This window comes from Pempheris klunzingeri, chromosome 15 (assembly GCF_042242105.1).
Source record: "Pempheris klunzingeri isolate RE-2024b chromosome 15, fPemKlu1.hap1, whole genome shotgun sequence".
Taxonomy (NCBI): Eukaryota; Metazoa; Chordata; class Actinopteri; order Acropomatiformes; family Pempheridae; genus Pempheris; species Pempheris klunzingeri.
In genome coordinates this window covers 14,150,093-14,169,460 of record NC_092026.1, presented here as the reverse complement: position 1 = coordinate 14,169,460, position 19,368 = coordinate 14,150,093, and the positions used below count along the sequence as shown (strand labels likewise).

The following is a 19,368-nucleotide window of genomic DNA, read 5'->3' as shown; positions in this document are numbered from 1 at the left end:
TTCTAAACTTTTTTAATAATTCAAATATTTGTATTTTGTATGTGTATAACACACACACACACACACACACAGCACCACCAATACTTTGACTTGTCAAGTTACCTCTAATGAGGCAGAGATCTGATGGCACCAAGCAAATTATCACAACTAGCCACAACTAGTCATGGTTGTTTGCTAATAGAATTTTAGCAGCGTTGTCCCCAGTCTATCCGTCCGTCATCACATATGTAAATATGATTGATCTCATCACACACTGTCAGGCAGGTCACTGTGTATTAATTCCCATCAGTGCCAGCCAGATGCTGTCAGACTAATCAGGATTATTCCGTGTGAACACTCACTCTTTTGAAGTGACAAAGGTCTGATCACTGACATCCTCCATTTATAGCCTGTCCTGATTTATCTGCATAAATGGAGCATCATTTATCAGCCATCAAAGCTAAAAGGCACCTTCGGTAACAGTACCACAGGTCAAAGCAGGGACTGAAGCGTGGGAAGGTAGTCGAGCATTTGCTGTGCTGGATCAATTCTCCTACCTACTCCTTTGTATTGTACAACATTCCATCCTCTCTGTAAATGCTCCAGGTGCATGATAATGGATGAAGGGTTTTTTTCTGAAGTGGCCAGAGTGGACACTAGAGTATAGCTGCATTGTATTGGATGTGCCACTGGAAAGAGTTAGTAACAAGAAGCTACATTATGATCTCTCCTCCTCCCCAGGTGCAGATCTTGAATAAAAAGGTTGATTTGAGCAAGGTGACATCCAAATGTGGCTCCAAGGATAACATCAAACATAAGCCAGGTCAGTTTTAAAGCTTCTGTTCTCCTGCATTTCCCCTCCCTTTAAATTCTATTTTGCTCTGTGCCGGCCTTGTACTAACCTTCTTCTTTTTATGCGAGGTGGGGGTGATGTGAAGATTGAGTCCCATAAGCTAAACATTAAAGCTAAGTCTAAGGTTGGATCCCTGGACAACGTGGGGACAGGCAATGGACAGACCAATGGACACAAGGTCAAACATGATAATCACTGATATTATCAGTTTATCACACTGAGCTTCTCAGGTTCTGCTGAATCATTGTGTGCTTACCGACTGACACCACCAGATGGTGTGGTAGCCTGAGGTAGTTCACTGTAATAACACAGTGTTCTTTGTGCGTGTGTGTGTGTGTGTGTGCGCGCTTGCACTTGCTTGTCTATATTTGGCTACAGGAGGAGAAAACAGAGGAGAAGACATCCTCACCTCCAAGTAGCGCTCCAACAACAGGGCCGACAGGTGTTGCTAAGGCAGCAGCACCAGGAGGTGTTGCTAAGGAGAACGGGGTAAAGGAGGCAGCACCTACTCCTTTTGGAGGAGACGGATTGAGGGAGCCCCTTAGCATAGACAAACGTATCGCTGAGACAAGTGGGTGTTAACACAACACAAATCGAGACAAACATCTGATTTAAAAGCGCTGAAGTGCTCATCTGTGATTGCAACCAACTGTCCATTTGTCAAGCCCCATTTCCATTCTTGCACGGCTCAGAATGATGACAGTGAAAGATTTACCACTTGAAATTCATAGTAATTTGTGAAACGATTGCTGTCAAACAGAATTTCCTACAGTATCATGAATACAGTATTGTAAATAAATGGTGAAAAGCAACGCAGAGATTAGATTATTCCTTATTGCTTGTATTTTCACTTTTACATGAGAAAAGGATGAAAGGATGAGGAATAAGCTGCCAGTTTGGCATATTAGGCATAACGCTATCTAATGCAAGCTTGGCTAGAGCTGCTAGAGCCTAAACGTCCTCAAACTGAAGCTGTGATGTTTCTGTAAACTCCAACATGCTTTACCCTTGGCTCCTTAGTAGTGGATGTTCCAGTCCTGCACTGATCTTTTTCTAATTTAACCTGTAACCCTGTATGAGGGCAGCTTATGTTTGCAATGTATTATATGATGGAGCAGATAAACACACTGTTTTATTCTCTAGTCTATTCTCACTACCCAGCTGCTTTTGCAACACTTTGTTGCTAAGCTATGATTGGACAATCACTGTTCAGGACTTTAGCAAGCGGTTAATTACAGAGACGATTGACAGTTAGTAAGTAGAGAGTGTGTGCGTGCATGCCTTTCTGTGTATACCTGTTCTCTGCTACGTGATAGAGTGGGGAGGTAAAAATAGCCGACATGTTGCTACTAAATGATATTATGAAGAGATCTACAGAGTAAAGATTAGCCAATCTTTGTGGATAAATTCATCTCTGCCACTCCAGCTGGCCTCCAGACTCCCTGAGTTCAGAGGACAAACAGACTTCTGCCACCCAGTGGGGTTGGCAAATTCGGTCTAATTGATGGATGGCTGTAGTGCTAATACAATAAAAACAGGAATGCTTTATGATTTGGCCCATAATCCATATGAACCTGCCTCAGACAGTATCAGTCTATTAGCTAGATACCATCTGGTTGAATTGAAATCAAATTCAATTTAAATTTAAACTCTGGAAATTTCCATCCCTGTCTCAGCATCACTTTTCTCACCGTCTTTTCTCTTTTTCTGTTGGTTACTTTTGCTTTTTCTTAATCCAGTTTCTGCTCCTCCGCAGACTGAGTCCCAGTGACCTGTAGATGTTGGTGGGAAACATGCGGCACGTTGCCAACCTGCCAATAAACCGACCAACCAAGCTACCACGGCGCAGTCACTTCCCTCTGGCCTCACCCTTCATCTCGCCCACGCAGCACCGAACTGACCAATCACCTCTCAGTGTTTCTTTGGGATCTGCCTGCCAGCTTCCCGCTACAAACCCTGACCTTTGACCTCTCAACGCCCTTGGGTCGACCTTTGGCCCTGCCTAGCAGAGAAGAGCACTTGCTGTTTGTCTGTGTTACTCTGTTTGGGGTTCCACCAGCTTCTTAACTGATGAAATTCCCTCTTCATCCTCAAGCCCTAAATTCAACAACCCACTATAATAGTCAGTTACGTATGGAATCACACTGAGCATAACCAGTTTTTTTATAGAATATTTCCACGTTTGAGTCTAATTAAAGTTTTAACACGTGTTCTTATAGGGTAAACTTTGATCCAAGGCTAATCTATGGTCCATCTTACAGGCCTTCACAATTCAAAACCACTTCAATCTTCCAGTCTTGTTAGCAGACTTGTGCTAACACTACTATTCGCTCCACCACCATTAACCATGCCATGTCCACTTAGCCGCAGACCACACTAACCAGCCGAGGGCCTGCTACTGGTCAGCAGAAGGACAAATACTGTCAAGTCTGCTTTAAATCTACACATTCCAGCCTCCCAGCCAGCCAGCCAGCGATTATTTTCAAACCTACATTATCTACAGCACCACACGTTATCCCATGTAGTAACTCCCCAGCTCACTCATCAAACAGTATCCCTCATTACGTCTCTAGGGATCATGGCACCAGCTCGTCTTCCTCAAATGTATTACAATAATGCCTCTTTATCTCTGGACTATTAACGTCATGATGCTTATAATTAGCAGTGAACAGTGCAGAGGACGGGGGCTTACGTAGAGTAGATTGGATGAAATTGGAGAAGTTTGGAAATAGATCTTGATAATGGAAATAGATCCAAAGATAGAGTTCAATATCAGCGCAGAGTCAGTAGGACGTCAGACAATGTCTGTCTCAAGAGAAGATGCATTCATTGGCAGTGCTTACTAGGATGTGGATGACTTTTACTGCAATTAGAGACTTCATTTAATGATGTGGTTAGTGCATGATAATCATCAAGAAAGGTAGGCGTAACATGATGGGGAGAGCTCTGTTGCTTCTCTGATCAGCCTTGGCTCAAAAAAGCATTTGGCACTGAACGCGGGCGTTTGATCCCGAGGCCAAGTATTTTTTAAGTTAAAATCACAGTATTTGATCTTGAAGAAGTGAATACAAATTCAAGCTGAGGGAGTGACCTTGAACAGGAGTGTTTAGCCCCTTCTGATAACTGTGAAACCTTGAAGTTAAACTGTTCAAGTAACATGAAAGCATCGATACACAGTATAACTTACTGTATGTAGCACTTTTCTTTTTCTTACACAGCGTCTGCCACCATGTCCCAGGCTGCTGTGTAAAGACCTGGTCACACCAACACTTAAAATGGCATGATTTTATGGCAGAATCAATTTATTACAGTGGAGTTGTCATAAAGAGTGGTTCGGCCCACAGGGGCAAAAGTAAAACCGTCCACATTTTTAGCATCAAGTTTTATTAGCTTGGCAAGATCTTTTCCCCTCTTAAATGAAATAATGTCGTGCCAGGAGAGAGTAAACAGCACAGTACGGAGAAAAGAGAAAAAAGCTCAGAGTTGTTGTTGTGACTGACTAACAAAAGCGTATTCTCTGCTTGTTAAGGTCTTAGCGGTTATGGCTACAGCAGTTTAATAACTAGCCCTGCGACTATGCCACCAAGTGACAGCAGTCACACAGATGAATTTCAGCATGCTACTTAATTCACCACAACACAATATTCTTTATTCACGATTTGGATCCCCATTAGCTTCCACAATGTGGTCGCTAGTCTTCCTGCAACACAATATCTTGATTTATTAGTCAATACATGAGGTTGTGAGCGCAGGACTGTAGGGTAGATTACCCAGCTCTGGTGATGTTGAGTATGATAGCAATACATAATGCTTACTATAGGCTAACTGTTCACATTGTGCTCATGCAGCTGAACCTTTAACACCTCGATTTAGATCACTCCTGGTCACGTGGTCTTAGCACAAGTCCATGAACTACTGTGGATGCTTCAGCACCACAGCGTTGTTGATTTTGGTATTTAAAAAAATGATCCAAAAAAGCACCTTAAGCAAAGTACCACATTTCAGTGTAATACTTACAATCCCTTAACGATGATCTAAAAATAAGCTCACGTGCTCAAATGTGAGCCCTTCTGCATGGCACAAAGTTTTGGGGAACAAACCTTTTAGTCTTAACCTTCTCAATAAGAATATTTCTGTCTCTTTCCGCCAGCACCACAACTTTTTTGGTTCCCTCACTGTCTAACTGATTGATCCCAAACCCCCCCCCCACCCTCCCCCTCCATGTATCCTACAGCCCCGCTCCTGTAGAGTCACCCTGCCACCCTGAGCTGAGCTTAGCATTTACAGTGCACATGTGGCTATTACAGACAGACAGACTGACTGACCGACAGACAGACAGACAGACAGACAGCACCCTCCTCCTCTTGCACATATGGTACTCCCTGGTCATGTGGTTCACCCCCAGTGGAGAGAGGGTGGGGGCCACACAGCCACGCCCTCTTGAAGTCCTCCCGCTAGCCGGTGCGTCTTAGAATCCTCTCTGTGAGACTTGGTAACTTTCCTGACACACAAACACTTACTCATAAGCACAGATGTATACAGAAAAACACACGTGCACACATGCTTGTCGATATGCATGCACACACACACACACACACACACACACACACACAAAACAGAAATCAGCACATATAGACACATACAGTATAATACACACAAACACAAATCAGCACCCTGAAATAAATACGGTATGCTGTTCATAGAAGCATTTCTCTGTTCTACAATGAAACCAACTATTGTGTTTTGGTGGTATACGCTGATATTGTTAAAACAACGATGAGCTGTGTCAGTGTGTTGTTCCTATCATAGTCATTGTCGGACATCTTCATCATAGGCTCACATCATCCTGCCTCTTCCTCTGCCACCGCGTGTTTCCTCTACTTTGTGTTTCACTCCAACTCTCTGACAGCAATACAGTGATCTTAGTTGGTAACACCTCCCGTTAACCGTGCAATCACGTCATATAAACAGACAGAGAGAGGGATGGACAGAGACGGGGAAAAGACCGCAGAAGTGGAGAGGCACTGTGAGAGGAGCGAGTTTACTTGCAGCGAGAACTGTCAATTAAAGGGGATAATGTTGCATTCATGGCAAGTCTGAAGTTGGCATTTTTTTTTAGATTTACTAACTTATTTATTAGAGACTGACTAAGAGATTGAACTAAGAGCTACTACAAAGCCACTTGTGGCGACTACTGCACAGTAGCATATGATGAAATTCCTAATTATCAAACGTTCCGGGCGTATATTTTAGTGGAAATTGATGGCAGTAAATAGCTTTTTAAATTCTTTTTTAAAAATTTTTTTTTTTATATTTTTGTTCAGCATTTTATTGTTCTTAAATGATTACGTTTCTCACAGGCTCAAGAACGATTAAAGCGTCATTTAACTGCACTGGACAGCAGGAACCGTACAGCTCCAGAATGCCATGATTGCAGTAGTGTTTCAGAAAGGCAGAACTACGAGTGGCCTGCAATCGCTGTAGTTGGGACCATCCAGTGGTGCTTTAAGTTGTCTTTGTAGTGAACAAATCAAAACATATTAAGGGACAAAAACATACTGAGAAAATCCAAATCACCGTTCGATGATAAATAAGTTGATAGGGAACGTTATTTTTGCTTAGTTTCCCCAATTATTAAATGTCTTAGACGATCGACATGGAGAAAAAAAAAAAAAACTTTTTTAGCCTGTTTGTATTATTGTAAGAAATCACCTAAATTCAGTTTTGGTATCTTGGATTCCTTGAAAACAACACTGTGATGTGACTTTTATTTAGAGACCAAAACCCTTGTTATGTGTCACTCCAGTGAAACGAGTAGAAGCCGTCAACTCAGCGGAGAAGGCGCTGTTCTACTCTCTGTAATTCTATGCATTGTGCATCACAGGCTGGGATGGTCTCCGCGGAAACTATGAAGGACTAGTGATGTGTTTGTGGGGTGTTACCGTAGTGGTCAGATGTGTGAAGTGTTACTACTGCATCTATCCTGTAGAGAGCGCTGCTTAGCCTCTGGAACACTGATAGTCTGGCTCTGAGTCTTATCAAAGGCTGACTGAGAAAACCTTACATCACCATTAGAAAAGCTTCAGTAGAGGTGCATACTGTTCTCATTTAAACTAGCTTTGATGGCTACACTATATTATTGTGTCAGGAATACTAAATACTATCAAAATCGTTATTAAATATGTACAGTTCCCCTTAAAACTCAAAAGTCTTGTGCACTTTGAACACAGTCTTGTTCATTTCTTGATGCACTGAAGTGATATAAAAGTTGCTTTACTGTATATTGGTAAAACATTGTCAACTGTGTACTGTACATGTGTGCTTTTTGGCAGCAAAGCAGTCTTGGTAGTTAGATAAAGTCATGATAATCAAAGAGCAAGTGATCAAATAGTCAACAATTATGAATAGGCGACTAAAAGCACCATATAAGCATATTTGATATTGTACTGTTCCCTCCAAATCATTCCCATGAGTTGCCTAAAAGTTCAAACGTGATACATGACATATGTGGATCATATGTGAAAACGATAATGTGAATCTTTCTTCGGGAATACAAGAACAAAGGGATACAAGCACTTTGATAGGTGTAGACAGTTATTTGTGTACATACAATAGGAGCAAGTTGTAGTCGTAATGTGTGTCGGAAGGTCAGTGTAAGAGTACATTATCATAGGAAGGTATGACCTGATGTCGTGGGATGACACATCGGTACCCCCTTTATCTTGGTCTGCTTATGAGATTTTAGTCGGGACTTTGGTCATTGGTGTTGTACTATTGGCAATGATGGTTTAACACTCAACTCTCCAGTCTGCCCTCCTGTTGTTCCTGTCAACATTCACTGGTTATTACTTTCTGGCCAAACTTCAAAGTCACTTTTCCCAAGTGGGCAAGTTTCTTTCTATGGTCAGCTGACCGCTAGACGTTGAGGAGACGTACTTGATGTGTTTTGAGACGACCGGCATTAAAACTACTTCTGGCAGGTTTAGTCGTGAATGAATGACGATGATTTTGGCCAGTATCAGCTCGAAGCAGATGCGTTAGTCGGTATCAGTGGATTTACCGACTGAATGGTAACGACAGACTGCTGTGCATAAAAGACAAAAATATGTCATGAGGTCATTCAGAGACGCTGATAGCATCTCATAGCTTGCCCACCAGAAAGTTTCTTTGTCAACTCCAAAATGTCCTGCTCAGTGCAAATTTTGGCCCCAACTGTTTGATAAGCATATTTAAGGGATCGAAAAATGTATGTCAGTTGAATTTATCGTTCCAATTTGATATTTTGGCCTCAATCAAAATCTGTATCAGTCAGGCTCTACTTTACATACGCTATGCTAAAGTAATAGCACTGGGAGCTATCCAGTAGAGGTATTTGTGGCTCCATCTTCCCTTTAGATATTTAGTAAGAAGGCCATTGGCCCACTGTATCCCTTAAGCTTTCCCAAAGAGGATATGGCGAGGTTTCAGACTAGATGTTTGCATGTGTTTAGTTCTCAGTAGTAACCAGTTTGGTTGTTTTGCAGCCTGGACAAAAGGTAATAACCAGATTCACCAGATTCTGATGTCCATTCACAACTGTTTGAGTCCCCAGTTACTCTGCTTGAACACCACCCTTCAACTAGTATCTCACACTGTCCCTTGTATATAGTTTCCACCATGTTTTTATCACACTCCAGAAGTAACTCAAATAAATTAAAATCAAACAAAAAAAAAAAGACACAAACAAATCTTACTTTCTTAACAGGGTGTAATGGATGTTGACAGAGGTTTCACATTCATAAACCTGTTGCCGATAAGGTTAATAATGGTATTATTATAAGGTTGAAAGCATAAGAAAAGAAAAGTGTACTTTTTCTTTGTCTGAGTCTGCCTTTTTTCCTCCAAGAAAAGGGCTGCTGAAGTTTCAAGAATGTTTTTAAAATGTATTAAAGATGCAAGATTATGAATATATGTATGAGGTTTGTCTCTGTTCTGTTTTGGAAGATAAATCACATATGGAAACACTATTTACTGGATTCAAATGGACAGGCAGGAAGGGAGGCAAGTGTGTGTCATGTTTGGTACGGTCTAACACGTGACTGAGCAGAAGCATCGCAGGAAGAAAACCTAGAATCGCAGACAATAAAAGAACACACTTGAGAGTCGGTTGGCAAACTTAAGGTTGTGAAAACAGAAAGAAAACAAATCGAATTGGTTTCCACTTGGGTTTGAAACGCACTACTGTATGTGACACCTGACACACACTGGTCAGCCCTTTCTCCCGCCTGCCGCCACCCCCTTGTTAGACTATCCAGACTTAGTCTTTTGGCATGTGGTAGAAAGTAATGTTCTGTATTAGACAGCTCCTATATAGACACCTTGATATATCTACCAACACAGGACTGAGTTAAGGGAAGTCTTGGACCAAATTATGTTTCCAATATCGATAACAAATGTTGAAATTAATCTACAATTTTGGACCAATCTGCGCTATTAAAAAGCATTGGATTACATCACTGAACGCTCAAACATATAGTACGTCTGAACTTGAACTGTCCTTGGAGAGACAGCTAATTACCTGAAATGTCACTGGGCGTAAACTCCAGAATAAAAAGGAGTGTTGGTAGATATGCACCTGGAGCCCCTAGCTGTGTCTCCCACCTACAGAGGCTTGTCAGCATCACAGCACCGGAAAGTAGCTCTCTCTGCTTGTGTCCACATATAGAGATGGAAGCCAAGTAAAGCCAATATTCCAACTGTTTGTCTGGGAGAGCACAAAATTGGGATTGCATAGTTTGTACTTAGTAACTATTGGATTGACTTTACTTATTAGGCAGCCCTTGTTATAGGATTAAATTGTTCCAGTCGCACCTATTATACTATACTACAATACTATACCTCGGCAGGGGCTATCAGCCATATGTCCCAATCTGTCATTGCAAATTGAGAGGAGACAGGCAAAGTCGTCTACTTTTCAGTGCTGTGGATCCACTGTAGTGTGTGCTTTATTATTCTGTAGGGCACAACACCATAGCAAGAGCATGCAGAAGACAACAAACAAACTGCTGGTTGTTAGAGGCATCTGTCCTATTAGATAGAGCTCATCTTCCCTTTCAGTTCTGAATATTTGGTATGAAAGAGATGTTCATTGTGATTAATTGTTAACCAGTGATGTGAATATTAATCATGAAATAAAAAAGATGAGCAAAAGATCAGGCAGTTTCTCAGTTGTGTCATTTCTTCTGTATAAATGTGCACTAAAATACACATTTTACTAATGTAGCGTCTTTTGGGCATGTTGGTTTACTTTTTTAACCACTAGAGAACCATAATCAGCAGTTAACTCAAACTGTGGTGTAAACAAGCCTGAAAGTCATTCAGCATGAAATACTGAAGTTACTGGTAATGTTATAAGCAACGATGATTAGAGTGACCAGGACTGATGCATGAACTTTAAAGTATGGGAGCCTACTGTTTTAGAACAGCTCGGCCTAACTCAACCTGGGACTGTTGTGATGATGATCATGATGATGATGACAACAATATGCATACTTCGCCTACTAATTACTTGAAGCTCCGAAAAGTATTCAGAAACGTACTTTCTCGCCTGATATGTCTGCTCAGGAATTTGCAAAGAAATATTTCAATCAAAATATATTGAAATGACCAGTAATGCGCTCATTATGCAGAATGGTCCATTTCAGAATTACATACATGTTAGACTATTGAATTTTATTTATCGATGTTTACATCATTCAAATGTTGCAGCCCGTAAACATATTCTATTTAATTACTGCTGGGCAGCTTGTGAATTTCTCCAGGGAATCAATGAAATCTCATTTTAGCTTAACTTATCTTATCTTATCTTAAATTATAATACATTAATGTATCCTCCAGGCTGTCCTGAGAGGCAAGTATTCGCTCAGCTTAACACACATCAGTATAATAAAAATAACCACTGCAGCAGCAGTGGTCCTATGTTATACCAGGTGAAATGACCGTACTAGTCATTTTGAACCCAAATTATGGATACTGGAGTTATTACAGCGGCAGCAACCTGCTTGTATACCATACAACATTAACGTTACTTAAGGGATAATGCCTGGTGTCCAGTATCAGGAATTTGCTGAATGAAGGGGAGGCAGAGAAGGAGGATGTTGCTTTCACAGTGTCATTAAATGCCTGGTTATGGACACCTCGAAGGGCATTTTCCCCTTTACACCCTGGTCACTTGTCGAAGGAAAGAAGACCAATAAATGAACACTATATTTGAATGCGTTTTGCAATCATTACATATTTTCTGGTACCTCAGTGTCCTAATACTGGAACAATCTTTACCATCCCATAAGGTTCGTATGCAATGGAAACTTTTTTTCATTACTCCAGTAAATAGCACAAACCTTATGTCTGGGCCACACTGCCTGCCTCTACCTGTGCATGATGGCTACCTCTGTGCGTGGTAAAAGTCAATCAAGTTGACAAAAGAAGGGATTCTGTCCACAGAAAGGCCACATGCCTTTTAATCTGAAACAGATACAGGAAATGCTGACTTAAAAATATTTCATATTTCTAATTATATGACATAACAAAGAAGTAATTGCTCCTCAAGTTTACTTGGAATTAATTTAAATACATTACACTTGCAAAGAGATGTAATTTGGGGGGCATTATGACCCTCCATGCTTGATTGGATTCAGCTTTTAAATTACATTAAGTCGCATGCTGCAATCTGCACACCATTCTTATTTTCATGAAAGACTTGGTCATTTTGACAATTATTCCCTGAAACAAACTCAAAAAGGAACAGTGCTGGAAGATCTGTAGTTTGATCCGAAGCAACATTTGCTTCAAGTAGGCCATTTCGTACACTTTTGCTTTAAGGTTTCTGCACCAAGACCATTTGCTGTTCACTTAGCTGACCTCTGAAATTCAACAGCATATGTAGGACGAGAAACAAGGCAGTTCTCAATGCCAGCTGCATTGTAATGCTTTAATGTTTACTTTATATATACATTCTATTACTTTTTTATCAGTCACATGGAATAGTAATTTCTTCATCCTCTAGGGGAAATTCAGGACTCGCTATCACATGATTAAAATGGGTTGCGTCTACCCTTGTCCTTCTGGCATGGAGCTGTATCCTTGAGCATAAAGATAACCTGTGAAATTCCTGCTGGCTGCCTTCACTGCACAGATAGTTTGGTTGACAGCTTAGGAACAGCTTCTGACGCACGACTGAGGAACAAAGTGTTTCTCCATGGAGAGGAGCAGCAACAGGTGATTGAGCAATCAGCGGTCTATAATTTACTGGGGTGTGGGGGGGGGGACAACTGTATAGTCTGCTGTAAAACAACATATGGGAGACAAACACTATGGATTATGTATGTATGTATGTATTGCAAGAATATGAATAATATTTAGGATTCCGATTTTTTGAATTTTATATGGAACCTATTCAGACATCCTTGAGAAGCAATGCATTTTCCATGGCATAATGATTGTGTATTTTGGTGTTAGTCAGCTTTTTGTCTAGTTTCATCCATTGAAAACTAAAAAGAATCTTATTCCAGTGACAACCTGCTAAGAACTGAACTGTCTCTGGTTCACTTTTTCCTAATTAGTTTTTTTTTACTTACTTTTTTAGGTAGGGTTAAACATTTAATCATGTATTTGTAAGTCTCTTGATTTGTTTTGCATCAACTGAGGCCAAACAGAGAGGAAAAACAGGAAGAGGCAAGGTCAGTGCCATGGACAGTGACCTGAGGCACACCTGAATTAAAAATGAGTCCAGACTGTAAATCTCTGGACTTATTTTCACAAACTGTTCCTGTGCTTCGAAATGAAAGAAATGTTAAGTAATTTAGCAGCAAATAACACAGAGTTTATTAACAAACAATTTATCACAGATAGGACTTGGTGATATGGCTCTGCTGCGATGCACAATATATATCTTGATATACAATTTTAATAACTAAACCCATTTGAAAAGGTGAACAAAACACTAAGTGATTATGTTACTTAAAATAGTTATATTCATACAATTATATGAATTATAGATTATTAGTATTATTATTAATAATAATTCTATGTTTTTCAGTAGCAGTAGTAACTAGACAGTGAACTAATTTAGCACCACGGATGGAATGTAACCAAGTACATTTACTCAAGTAAGTAATTTAATGCAACATTTTCCCTCTGCTCCACTACATTTCAGAGAGAAATTTGATACTTTTCACTCCACTTGTCTGACGGTTTTAGTGACTGTACAAATTTTCACCTCCTTCCTGTCCAATGAAGACCGTGTATCTCCAGATGTGTTGATTGTGAATGTTTCTGATAAGGTGAAGGATGAAGTGTTCTTTTATATGTTGAGATAAGTGTCCAACTTAGTTAAATAAACTGTGAAAATCACACATTTTTCTCTAATACATAATGACTTTTGCCTTAGTGAGGTTTAGAGGGCAGAACTTTTACTTGTAGTGGAGTATTAGTAGGGTATCAATACTCTTCCTCAAGTAATGGGTCTGAATACTTTTTCCACCTTTGGTTAACACACCCACAGCCTAACTGCACCCATGTGTTACCTTGTGGATAACCTGTGTGTGTACCGGCACGTTACCGCAGCCACAGTGAAATCCATGCTATTAGCAGTGGTTAACTGAGGGAAGCTCAGATAGCAGTATACTGAAAGGCTGCGTGTTGTGTTTGCAGGCATAGAAAACAATTTTATGTTATGTTACTATACGTTACTATAGCATCTTATAAAGACTGTGTGAAGCTAGTTAGCTGTGAGTCAGGCAAGTCAAGTAAAACTGAGGCAGCTTCCATGTTTGGAGCATGGAAGGTGGAACAACAAACGTGACTAAGATGTTTGATTGCGCTTGTTTCAGTTTTCAAAGCCTCAAGACAGTCTTCCTGGTTTCACTGCCTTTAGTGGACACAGCTCCACAGAATGCGTCTTATTTTTGTATTTTGTATTTCTCTTCCCTATTCAAATTTGGCGTAGTGGTTAATAACAAACTCAGACTACATACACTATATTGCCAAAAGTATTGGGACACCCCTCCAAATAATTGAATTCAGGTGTTCCAATCACTTCCATGGCCACAGGTGTATAAAATCAAGCACCAAGGCATGCAGACTGCTTCTACAAACACATGTGAAAGAACGGGTCGCTCTCAGGAGCTCAGTGAATTCAAGCGTGGTACCGTGATAGGTGGCCACTTGTGCAATAAGTCCATTCGTGAAATTTCCTCGATACTAAATATTCCACAGTCAACTGTTAGTGGTATTATAACAAAGTGGAAGCAATTGGGAACAACAGCAACTCAGCCACGAGGTGGTAGGCCATGTAAAATCACAGAGCAGGGTCAGCGGGGTCAGCGGATGCTGAGGCGCACAGTGTGCAGAAATCACCAACTTTCTGCAGAGTCAGTAGCTACAGACCTCCAAACTTCATGTGGCCTTCAGATTTGCTCAAGAACAGTGCATAGAGAGCTTCATGGAATGAGTTTCCATGGCCGAGCAGCTGCATCCAAGCCTTACATGTACACGTCCAGTGCAATGCGTTGGATGCAGTGGTGTAAAGCAGCCACCACTGAACTCTAGAGCAGTGGAGACGTGTTCTCTCGAGTGATAAACCCTCGCTTCTCTGTCTGCCAATCCGATGGACGAGTCTGGGTTTGGCGGTTGCCAGGAGAACGGTGTGGGGTTGTATTTCAGGGGTTGGGTTTGGCCCCTTAGTTCCAGTGAAATGGACTCTTGATGCTCCAGCATACCAAGACATTTTGGACAATTTCATGCTCCCAACTTTGTGGAAACAGTTTGGGGGTGGCCCAGTGCTCAAAGCAAGGTCCATAAAGACATGGATGAGTGAGTTTGGTGTGGAGGAACTTGACTGGCCTGCACAGAGTCCTGACCTCAACCCGATAGAACACCTTTGGGATGAATTAGAGCGGAGACTGAGAGCCAGACCATCTTGTCCAACATCAGTGCCTGACTTCACAAATGCGCTTCTGGAAGAATGGTCAAAAATTCCCATAAACACACTCCTAAACCTTGTGGAAAGCCTTCCCAGAAGAGATGAGGCTGTTATAGCTGCAAAGGGTGGGCCAACTCCATATTAAACCCTACGGATTAAGAATGGGATGTCATTAAAGTTCATGTGCGTGTAAAGGCAGACGTCGTGTATTTATTGTTGCATTGTACGGACTTCATTATTGCTCTGGTTGTTAACTATGCACATTTTTAGCAATTAACATCTTAATGATAAGATTGATTGTCTGATTGGTGGAACTCCATTTAGGATTGTTTTGCTGTGTGGTATGTCACCCAGGATTAAAGGGAAAGGTAGTGGATATGAAAGAAAGGATAGTATTGCCAATCAAGCATTTGCTGGCACCCTGAGACAACAGAGGTCAGGCTAACAGACAGCCCTTCACAGACATTCAAGTAAATTGTATCTTGTAGAAAAAAAACAGTTGATAAAATGTATCTGACCTATATTTTCTATGACACAACCAAAAAAAAGGCTAGAAATATACGTTGTATAAATTAAATCAGAATAGTTTCTGTATTCAGTGCTTTGATTATTTAACATAATCAACAGTTAAATGAGAGCTGTTACTTGTGTACAACACACGCGCCCTCATTCTTATTATCTCTAATTTCTGTTGATTCCAAACCATGTCTGCATCAGCATAACAACTACAAACAAGGAAAGAGTTTCAGATGTTTCAGAAGCTGAAGGTTAAACATAAATGCTTGTGGGCATTTTTTTGACACAATGTATTCTTCTATACAAAAGAACTCAAGATTGTAGTTTGGAGATAGTGACAACAGTGTACAATGTACAAAGCAGAACATTTGCTTGGAAGAAATGCTTTCCCTAGACTTGCCACACACCTCCTAGAGGGCTGAAAAGCAATTTCTGTAAAGTCTAGGTGTTCTAATGTTTAGGATTTATAATTGTAACGGGAGATGAAATTCTTCACTAGCTTGCCCTTTTCATTACTTTATTATTCAGGTCATCCCCCTCCATCTGTTGTTGCATCTGTTGTTGTAACTTTTAGACAGTGTACTCCACCAAGGTCCTCATTTATGATACTACAATGAACATCCTCTGACAGCAACACCTGCTGCACCACAGGCAAGTTCTCCAGTTCGTTGTTTCAACAGCTTTACACACTTTTGCAGTTCAAGTGCTGCCACATTGAACAGAGTCATGCATACGTTATTTCTTGAAACTCAACATACCATTTCATACCATTTATAGGTAACCATTGGAACTGGAATATCATTTTTAACTTGTTGGCAACCATTATAGTTATACAGAAGAATGTTGTACGCTAGGCAGGTCATGATGTACCAACACCTTATCAGTGAACCTTGCCCTGCCGAGGTAACAACAAGAAGTTCTTCAGTTTGTCCCCCATACAGTGGATGTATGCAATGCAGTCAATGTGTTTGCCTTCATACCAGAATTCTGAACTCCTTTACTTAGCTCTAATCTATTCCAAGCATTGGTGGAGAAGTCCGCCCTATGTCGAAGGTCCAATTCCCAGCTGTCCACAGTCCTTGTGTGTCTGACTTCTGCAATCACATGTTCACACAAGGGAAGGTGTGAGGCACCTTGTCTCTCTTAAGTATGAAATCTGAGCCAACTGCTGTTTCAGATGAGGCTGCTATTGTTAGAATGCTTGTTATTTACCGAGGGTCACTTGAGGAGGTGTTGAGTATTGGACCCTGCCTCCATGTGTCCTTCTCTTGTCTTGCCCTTTCTCCTAATCTCCATTCAGACAATGAAGTCAGTGGTTGGTGCATTTGCACTCAGAACTGGAAGACTCCTGTAGATCAAGGTTTTTTAGCTGATGAAGATTAAACATTGCGCAAAAAAGAGAAACGGGGCAAAAAGGTAGGGTGTGAAGTACATTATTATTGAATATATTTTGCAAAATAGTGCACTGTTCATTGTATGATATGTTCAATGACAATTTGCAATTTATTAACATCAATATTATATTTTGTACATTCTTTGTAATGCTGCTTGAGCTATGTTAGGTCTTGAACTACATAGGCTAAAGATTTACCACGAAATTCAAAGAGAATTGTAGGCAAGGCCTTCAAAAACTGGTTGCTTTTTCTTGAGAGAAAATTTGGACTGATTTTCTTACCACTATTATGTTTTTCATGCATGTAAGTAGTGATATTGAATATGAAGAATATGTCTCCTACAGTGCCCAAAGTTTTTAGATATTACAATTTATATTAGTGAGCGTTCTTGAATATATTCTTAACTTATTTTAATATGTTCAAACAAGAACTACTTTTGTCCATAATTTCTTTCACATTTCATGTTTTTCTTCTCCAAAAGAAAAAAACATTGACTTTTACTGTGAAACAACGCAAATCTGAGGAATGAGACACCTTCCACAAGGACACCATAAGAGGTGAGTCCATAAGCCAATTACTTCATATTGTAATAGTATATGGTATGTTAATGACACTGTATCTTCATAATAGGTCAATAACCCAACAATTATATATGACTGATCTATGTATACAAAGGCGTCATGGTTAAATGTTAATCTGAATTACACTGTGAATATACACCAAGATTACTGACTATATTATTATATTATACTATTATTATTATTTATTATAGTTGTGTCACATAGATTTTCATATTCAGCACAATACTATCTTTTAGCCCTCGATTTAAACTACTGACTACTACTACTACTACTACTACTGATTTAAACTGTAACCCCTCTCTCCAGGCCTTGTCATGATTGGCTAGCTGTAATGTTGTGTTCACATCATTAAAACTAAATTAGCAGGACAGGCCCATCCACTGCCCAACGTACAGTGAAATCATTCTTTGAAAAGATGAATCCAGCAGGAATATAGCCATTCAGTTTTGTTATGTAACCAGAGGCACTATATTGGCACTATATTTCTTGGTTGATCCTCTAGTTAAATCACCAGGTTACAGCTTATAAACTGGCAGGTATTTTGCTACTCTTGCCTCTGTGGTCTGTATCATAAAGGAGCTACTTAAGGCTTTGCTGACCTCTAGTGGTGTAATGTGTCATCCTGTTGCAGCAAGGTGGAAATGTACTTCAAGACTGTGTCCCTATGTTGTGACATCATTGTTGGGTGTGGTTACAAGTGCAACAGAACGCACTTCTGACCACATGCAACCCTTCATTAGTGTTGCTGGGGTGGTACAACATAAACCTTCTCATTCAATGTTTTTCTTTACTTTTATTATTTTCTATATTGCAGATTGATATTGAAGTCATCAAAACTATAAAGGGACACAGGTACACATCTGGAATAATGTGGTAAACAAAAAAGTGTTAAACAAACCTGAATATGTATTTTAGATTCTTCGTAGTAGACACCTTTTGCTTTGATGACAGCTTTGCACACTCTTGGTATTCTCTGCTTCCTGAGGTTGTCACCTGGATGGTTTTCCTAAAAGAGTTAAAGAGTTCCCAGAGGTGCTGAGGACTTTCCTTCACTCTGTGGTCCAACTCATCCCAAACCATCTCACTTAGGTTTGTGTCAGGTGATTGTGGAGGCCAGGTCATCTGATGCATCACTCTCCATCTTGGTCAAATAGCCCTCACACAGCCTGGAGGTGTGTTCATTGTCCTGTTGGAAAACAAACGATGGTCCCACTAAGCAAAAATCAGATGGGATGTTGCTGCAGAATGCTGTGGTAGCCATGCTGGTTAAGTGTGCCTTGAACACCATCACACCTCCTCCTCCATGCTTCATGGTGGGAACCACATATGTAGAAACTATCTGCTCGAACTTTTCTGCGTCTCACAAAGACATGGAGGGTGGAACCAAAATTCTCAAATTTGGACTCATCAGACCAAAATACAGATTCCCACTGGTTTAATGTTCATCTCTTGTGTTTGTTGGCCCAAGCAGTTCTCCTCTTCTTCCTGTTCTTCCTCAGTAGTTCTTCTTTGCAGCCATTCAGCCATGAAGGCCTGATTCACACAGTCTCCTCTGAACAGTTGATGCTGAGATGTGTCTGATACTTGAACTCTGTGAAGCATTTATGCGGCTCTAATCTGAGGTGCTGTTAGTTTGTGTTTTCTGAGGCTGGTAGTTCTAATGAACTGATCCTCTGCAGCAGAGCTAACTCTTGGTCTTCCTTTCCTGGGGCGGTCTTCATGAAAGTCAGTTTCATCATGGTGGATACGCTCAGTTCTTGAAATTTTGTAGATTGACTGACCTTGTCTTAAAGTAATGATGCACTGTTGTTTCTCTTATCTATTTGAGTGGTTTTCTGCTATAATATGGATTTGAGCAGTTGCTGAATATGGCTATCCACTGCATGGAACAAAGCTGTCATTACAGCAAAAGGGTAGAAAGGTTGGAAAAACTACTTTGAAGAATCTAAAATATAAAACATACACTTTTTTTCTGTCCTACATAATTCCATATGTGTTCCTTCATAGTTTTGATGTCTTCAATATTAATCTACAACATAGAAAGTAATAAAAAAAACAAAGAAAAACCAATTAATGAGAATGTGT

General features: G+C 40.3%; 1 protein-coding gene across 1 annotated transcript in view; it reads left to right on the top strand.

Annotated features, from left to right (window-relative positions):
• LOC139214723 (microtubule-associated protein 4-like) overlaps nt 1–2,677 on the top strand; it is a 69,390-nt gene extending 66,713 nt beyond the window's left edge. Inside the window, exons 15-18 of the mRNA XM_070845637.1 lie at nt 721–802; nt 901–1,010; nt 1,211–1,403; nt 2,589–2,677. Coding sequence (XP_070701738.1) covers nt 721–802; nt 901–1,010; nt 1,211–1,403; nt 2,589–2,593 — 390 coding nt within the window. The 3' untranslated portion in view covers nt 2,594–2,677. The remainder of the gene's footprint in view (nt 1–720; nt 803–900; nt 1,011–1,210; nt 1,404–2,588) is intronic.
• The last annotated feature ends 16,691 nt before the right edge of the window (nt 2,678–19,368 follow it).